Here is a 7334-nt window from a genome sequence, read left to right as displayed (position 1 = left end):
ATTGAGCTTTCTCCTTTTCACCAGAGACTACCTGCCAAAACATTCATTAAATTTCCCTTTACTTGGAGTATTGATGTCCAGCACCTATTTTGGATTCATATTAAAAAACCATGGCGGGGATACGGCCTTCCAACATATAGTTTTAGATATATAACATTACTGAGACTAACACTCGATTCCTAGTAACATAGGCACTCAGCCTCATAATCCAAAATCCATATGAACTTCAAAGGACCTAACATACTGTTTAGGACATGTATCCCACACTTGAGCATCGACCACTCATTGCTAACAGCCTTAAGCCTATGGTTATCTTCATATGCTCTGTTTTTAAAACCTTACATATATATGCTTCCAAACCAAACACTGAGCTACTTAACCATTCACATCTTAGAATCCCCAAACTCAAGCACAGTTGATGACCCTTTTCTCATACATACAGTCCTCCTATACATACGTTCTCATATACAATAAAATAAATATGGTTCATACACTACCTGTACACTTATTGCAAGTCGATTATATCACAAGCAGAAGAACAGGTAACCAACACCATTTTCTTCAAAAGAAAAAAAACGTCCACGGAACTTGTTTCCGATGCTCGAGTGGAGAAACTACGACTCATTTATCATGAGTAATGGATTTGTTTTGTTTGTGATATGTCTTGACAGCATTTCCGATCCAACACTCTATGGAAATGATTCAACAGAAACATTATAATCTCGAGCAACGACTGCACTTGATACCAAGGAAAGGCGAATGCCTCCGAACAGATGAAAATGGCTGTCACCAGAACCGGGAAATCTAACATCCCAACCATCAATATTCTTAGGAACACAAGCGTCAAAGAGAATTTGGCCAAGGACACTATGAGCATTGATGCTCGGCTGTACAGGTAGAGAGATCGGTCGATCACTTTGTTCATCTTCTAAAGACCCAGGCTCTTTAGAATGAACTTGGCAAGAAAAAAGTGGTCACTGGGTCCAAGGGCAACTCTCCAAAAACTTTGGTTCGAGTTAACTGCTGCTTTCTGCAGGTCATAGACTAACTCGGATATATCGTCATGCATACCATTCATTTTTCCAAATTGTCCATATTTATATTTTTGTAATTTACTTCAATTTTGTCCTTAAAATTATATTTGTATATGAAATTGACCCATACTTATTTATATTTTGATTTAGTCCCTCATACATGCGTGTCGTTTAATTTATTTAATTTTTTGTTTGTTCAATTTAGTCCTTAAAATTATATTTTCATTAAAAGTGACTCACAATTATTTATATTTTTTTATAATTTACTCCAAATCATATACAATTAAAAATTTCAATTCATCGTTCATGAAAGACGAAAAATAATTAACCAAAAAATGACTCGACCTGAAGTCAATCCATACCCGATAAGATTGAAATTGAATTTAGTATGTCAATGATGTGACATGATTTGAATGAGATTCGACCTGAAGTCTATCTGAACATGAATTTACTTGAAATTTAACTGATTCAGACCTGAACCGTTTGACCTAAAATGGTATCGACCCAAACTGAAATTAACCCGATCCGAACCTGAACTGAATTTGATGATAAAATCAACCTGAAAATGACTCGAACAGATTTGATTCGAATTCGACATGATCTTAATCGAACCATCAAATTAGCTTGATATGACATGTATCTGGTTTGACCTGACCTGATAGGACCCTACTGAAACCTGAACGATTACCTGATTTTACACCAGCAGGAGAATGTGGCAGTGGTGTAACGCATCTTAGACTATTTTTTTTAGTAACACAATGAAAATACAATGTAGTTTTATAGATAGTTTTAAGTTATTTACTATTAATTGATGTTTCTAATATTTAAAATTGATATGTTACAAAATAATAATAATTCCTTCAACGTCTTAGAATGTATATACTCTACTTTCAAGACGTTGAACAACGTCGTTCTTGTTAATGGAACGATGTTCTATTATGAATGCCGAATTTTGGATTATTAACGATGTTCTTGGAGAATTGAAGTGAGAATGATTTCTGCTTTGAGGGAAAGCGAAGCAATTCCCTCTTGTTTTAATTTAAATGCAACATTGGCAGGCCACTGCAACACATATCTTCCATACCTATATGCTTCTTCTTCTTATTCCAACCCTTATTTATCTCAATTAAATTCGTTAGCACACAGAGACATCAATACGTACATTATCTTAATTTATTTGCATGGCTATGCATGCTTAAAGGATAGGGTTTTCTTTTTTTTCTTTTTTTTTTTTGCCGGGAGTATGCTGATAAAAGGCAATCAAGCATTAGAGGAAAATGCGAGGTAGAGCACGTGTTTCCTCTGTTTTGCCACCCTACCCTTGCTCTGCCCGTCTCATTCTTTCAAGCACTTGATGCCTCGCTCATCTCTCTCGCCACCCTAACATATAACTATGGATAGGGTTTTAATGAATTTCTTTTTTTTTTGGATAAGTAGAATTGCATTTATCCAAAAGAATGCAGCCAAGCTGCTACAAACAAAACAAGCCACTATATCAGACCCAATCTATACACAATTGCCTATTTACAGTATCAATTCTATTCATGGGGCTCCTATACAATTTAATTCTCACAGATTCTTTAACACAACTAACAACAGTATCAACCGAGCGATGCACCCCTCGAAACTGCCTACGATTCCGCTCCTCCCAAATGCAGTAGATAAAACCAGTCCAGGCCAACTTGAGCATATACACCAGCAAGGATTTGCCTTTAAGATTCAGCAACAACCATTGCAGAAGATCATTCCATCCAAGAGGCGCCTGGTTAAGGCCACACAGAAGCAAGATAGCACACCAAGTTTCATTTGCAAAGGTACACTCAGAGAATATATGATTACGGGTTTCCAAACCAAAACTACACAGACCACAAACACCATCTGTAGCTATACCAAATCTAGCTAATCTGTTTTTTGTAGGCAATCTATCCAAGATTGCCATCCATGTAATCAGAGAAAATTTTGGAACATGGCCAAGGAACCATACAAGGCGATGCCAGCAAACCTTTTCACCCCTACTTCGAATCCTATCCCATATCCAACTGGCTTTGATTTGATCCCAATTACTGTTGGAGCAGAATAAACTCGCAGCTTCATTCCTCATCTTAAGCAACCTAGCTATGATCCAGCTAAAGTGAGCCTTGTATTCAACATTCCAGAAATCAACAGTTCTGAAACAGTAGGCATTTAACCAAGTAATCCAGAGAGAACCATCACCTGCCAATATTTTTTTGATAAGTAGGAGGCAACAAGCTTTACTCCAGTCAGTCAGACTTCTCAACCCCAAGCCTCTCTCAGATTTCAGGGAGCAAATCTGGTTCCAGCTGACCCGGGCACCTCTAGCTGAGGAATCAATGCCTTTCCAAAAGAATCTTATGCACAATCTTTCCACATCTCTTATGACCCTTTTAGGCAAAATGAGCTGCCTACTTCAGTAGCTAAAGACACTAAATAGGACAGATTTGATGAGCTGAAGCCTGCCCCCATATCTCAGCTTCCTATCAGACCATTTGCCAAGTTTCTCTTTAATCTTAGTCAATAGAGAAGAGCAGTCCTTACAAGAAAGCTTTCTAGTGACCAGAGGTACCCCAAGATACTTAACAGGAAGCATCCCAACTTTAAATCCAGTGCCAGATTGAATTAGCTGGAGATCATCAAAAAAACACAGATGTGTAAGAGAAACCCTCTTACATTTAGGGTGATATCTAAAAATTCCCTTTTTTGCAGAAGCATCCAACAAAGAAGAGAGAACATTCATAACCATGACAAAGAGATAAGGGGATAGTGGGTCTCCCTGCCTAACCCCCTAGCCCCCTTAAAGAAGCCCACAAGACTACCATTCAAGGAAACTGAAAATTGAGATGAAGTAACACAAGCCCTTATCTAACAGCAGAATCTCAAAGGTAAACCAATAGCCTCAAGCATAACCATCAGAAAATTCCAATCCACAGAGTCAAATGCCTTTTGCAAGTCAATCTTAATGGCACATATAGGAGAAAGACTCTTCATAGAATAACCTTTGACTATTTCCTGAGCTAGTAAGGTATTATCAACAATGTTCCTACCCTTTACAAAAGCAGTCTGACTAGGAGAGATCATACAAGGAAAAATAAGAGACAATCTAGTAGTGATGATTCTAGTGATAGTTTTGTACACTACAGTGCAACAAGAAATGGGCCTGAAATCCTTAGCCATACAAGCATTCAGGGCCTTAGGGACTAAGACTATAGTTGTTGCATTAAATGCAGGCAGCAATGAAGAGGAAAGAAAGAAGAATCTTATTACAGCTAAGAAGTCACAACCCACCACATCCCAGGCAGCCTTGAAAAACCAATAAGAGTACCCATCAGGGCCCGGGCTTTTACCATTGCCTTGTCTGAATAAGGCTTCCTTAATTTCTTTGTCATCCACCTCCTTAGTAAGCATAGCTTCAGCATCATCAGGCAAAGAGAAGTTAAGCAACTCCTTCAGACACTCCATAGGGGGGCTTTTAACCATTGGATCTGCAGTACCAATGAGATTAGTGAAGAAACTCACCAACTCATCAGCCATGTCATCAAAAGAGTCCAGGAACTGTCCATTTTGAGTTACTAAAACCTTGATAGTATTTTTCTTTTTATTTAATTCAACTATTTGATGAAAAAACTTAGTGTTAAGGTCACCTTCTTTCAACCAATGCACCTTAGCCCTCTCTCTATAGAATTCAGATTCTATAACCTCCAAATCAACCAATTCAGCATGAATCCTCCTCTCCTCCTCAATGTTCCTCTGATCAGTATGACTTAGGTTGATCAATTGAATTCTTTCCAAGTCAGCCCTTTTACTAAGTACCTTGTTTGAAATATCAGAAAACTGCTCCTTGTTGAGATTCTTCAATTTGGGCTTTAGTCTTTTCAGTTTTAGGAATAGCCTTTGCATAGGGTTCCCAGCACATTGCACTGTCCAAGACTCTTTGACAATACCCAGAAAATTAGCACTTGTGGACCAGCAGTTGAAAAATTTGAAAGGTTTAGGCCTTCTAGTCAAGGCACCCCTCTGAGTCCAAATCATACCAGGGCAATGATCAGAAACACCCTGTGCCTTAAATTCTACAAACGAATCAGGGTAAATAGACAACCAAGGATGGTTGACCAAAATTCTGTCCAGTTTACGAGTTAAGAAACCATCATCCTGCCTATTAGACCAGGTGAAAGAAGGGCCTAAGAATGGGTGATCCAAGAGGTCTATGTCCTCCAAACAGCCTTGAAAATCCTCCATATCAGGGGAATTATGAACACCCAGAATCTCAAAATCAGAGCTCTCATCAGCTCGAATGGTAACATTAAAATCCCCTCCAACCACCCATGGAGAGGAACCGACCTCACTATCCAAATCCTTTAGATGATCCCAAAGCCCTCTCCTGGCAACCCTGCTGTTACTGCCATAAACAGCAGTGATTAAAGTCATGTGGCCATTAACAACTCCAACAATAGTTAGAGACTGGTCATTAGCCCTCAAGGTAGAGAATGACCATTGTTTCCTCCACATAACCCATATTCTACCACCCTCAGAATAAGCATAGTTATCTATCATATTCCATTCATCAGAAAAAGCAGAATAGAACTTATCAGCATTGATTCTTCTAATTCTAGTTTCTAAAAGACACACAACATTAGCTCCCAGGTTAATTAATCTGCTCAGAACCTTATGTTGCTTAAGAGGGTTATTAATCCCTATTACATTCCAAAAACAAACCAACATCAATTAACAGCAGAGCCAACTTCAACCCCAACCCCCGCAATCACACTACCTTTGGCTTTATCCATCAAATCTCTCTTCTTAGATTTAATTTCATTGAGCAGGACAATAACCCCCATAGAAGTTATCCTAACCTTCCTTTGTCCATCAACAACACCTCCACCAGCCAACACATCAGGTTTACTGGAAGAGCCAGTATTCTCTTTTTTCCTACCTCTAACCTTTTTCTTCTGGACCATAGAGTCCTGCAGAGTGGGAAAATCAGGACCAACATCCTCTAGTAAAGCTTTATGAGCAACTTCCTCAACCAAGGTAGAATTAGGCAAACAATCAAAATCATCAGCAGCTTTATGAGCTACTTCCTCAGCAAGGATAGAGCTAGGCAGACAAACAAAATCAACAACAACAGCATCCAGATTTACAGCAATATCACACATCACCCTACTAGAGTCCTGTATGATAGTACCAGATTTTCCAACCTCCTGAACATGTACCTCTTACAAAGCTGACACAGAAGTCTCCTCAGCCATACTAACAACCAATTCAGGACTAGGACAGACAACATCAGCAGCATGTATGGCATTACCTGAGGATCCAGAAGGCAAAAAACCTGGATCCAACTTCTGCTTATCACAAGGGGCAGAAATAGCAGTGCCCTTTTTCTTCTAGACTTGAACCTCCTGCTTCGGCACAGAATTCTGCCTAGCAACACACCTGCTGGCCAGGTGACCAAAAGTTTTACAAATAGAGCAAGCCCTTGGTAACCAAGGGATAAAGACACCAACCCTCACCATTGATCCATCCTTAAGAATTACCTGGACCTCATTCGGTATTACAAACCCCGCAGAAATTTCAATACAAACTTTTGCATACTCTAATCTTCCCCTAGAAGCAGTAATGGAATCCATGTATAATGGATTGCCTAGGGCACTAGAGATATAGCTAAGGCCACTTCTAGAGTACAATTCCAAAGGTACATTATAGAGCTGAACCCACACAGGCATATGAGAGAGATCGAAATCAAGTTTATGCAAATAGGGTTCCCACTTCCTCAAAACCAAAGGCTTATTCTGGACATGACATGGTCCATTCTCAAGCACCCAATCTCTAATAGAAGCACTCCCAAACGAAAAAACGTAAAGATTTACACCGGCAAGACTAACCTTTACAGGAGAAGATTTCCCCCAAAGAGAGTTGATAATCCGCTGCATTGAATCGAAATTGGGAGCAGCACCAATAAATTGACCCACAACCGCGAAATTCCATTCAACTATTCCCTCCTCAATCACCGCCAATGGCGGTTTAACAGTGGGAATTCCATCAATGAACTAAGGGGGAAAAAATCAAGGGACTGCTCTTCCGTTCCGACAAAAAGTTTCCTCCAATCGAGCTTCGAAGACGTCGAATCCATGAAAAACCGCCGAGAAAGCCAACAACCACCCAAGAATGAATAACCCATGAAGGATTAGCAACGAAGGAGAGAAACGGAGCACACATCAGACCTGCTATCGTGCGTTCCGAGAGACCCCATTCACGTCGTCATTTATTTGTGTATTTGATTTTAAC

The 7334-nt window shown here is 39.4% G+C and overlaps 1 protein-coding gene across 1 annotated transcript; it reads right to left on the bottom strand.

The window, feature by feature from the left end:
- Nucleotides 1-6265: 6265 nt before the first annotated feature.
- On the bottom strand, nt 6266-7299 carry LOC120178614. Its single transcript, XM_039184420.1, has 3 exons — nt 7264-7299; nt 6446-7096; nt 6266-6391 (listed from the first exon to the last, which is right to left on the bottom strand). Exons 1-3 carry the CDS (start codon nt 7297-7299, stop codon nt 6266-6268), a joined length of 813 nt encoding a protein of 270 aa, XP_039040351.1.
- Between the last annotated feature and the right edge of the window lie 35 nt (nt 7300-7334).

Source organism: Hibiscus syriacus, unplaced genomic scaffold, assembly GCF_006381635.1.
Source record: "Hibiscus syriacus cultivar Baekdansim isolate YM2019G1 unplaced genomic scaffold, ASM638163v2 tig00112354_pilon, whole genome shotgun sequence".
Lineage (NCBI taxonomy): Eukaryota > Viridiplantae > Streptophyta > Magnoliopsida > Malvales > Malvaceae > Hibiscus > Hibiscus syriacus.
Note: the sequence above shows the minus strand (reverse complement) of the source record. Positions and strands in the feature narration are given on the sequence as shown.

Excerpts from the sequence above, each read along its gene's own strand:
- LOC120178614 (XM_039184420.1), bottom strand. The coding sequence starts at position 7,299 with ATGGGGTCTCTCGGAACGCACGATAGCAGGTCTGAT. Across the intron at positions 7,097-7,263 it reads CGCACGATAGCAGGTCTGAT|TTCATTGATGGAATTCCCAC; the intron begins GTGTGCTCCGTT and ends TTTCCCCCTTAG. Across the intron at positions 6,392-6,445 it reads ATTCTGTGCCGAAGCAGGAG|AAGTTGGATCCAGGTTTTTT; the intron begins GTTCAAGTCTAG and ends TGTGATAAGCAG.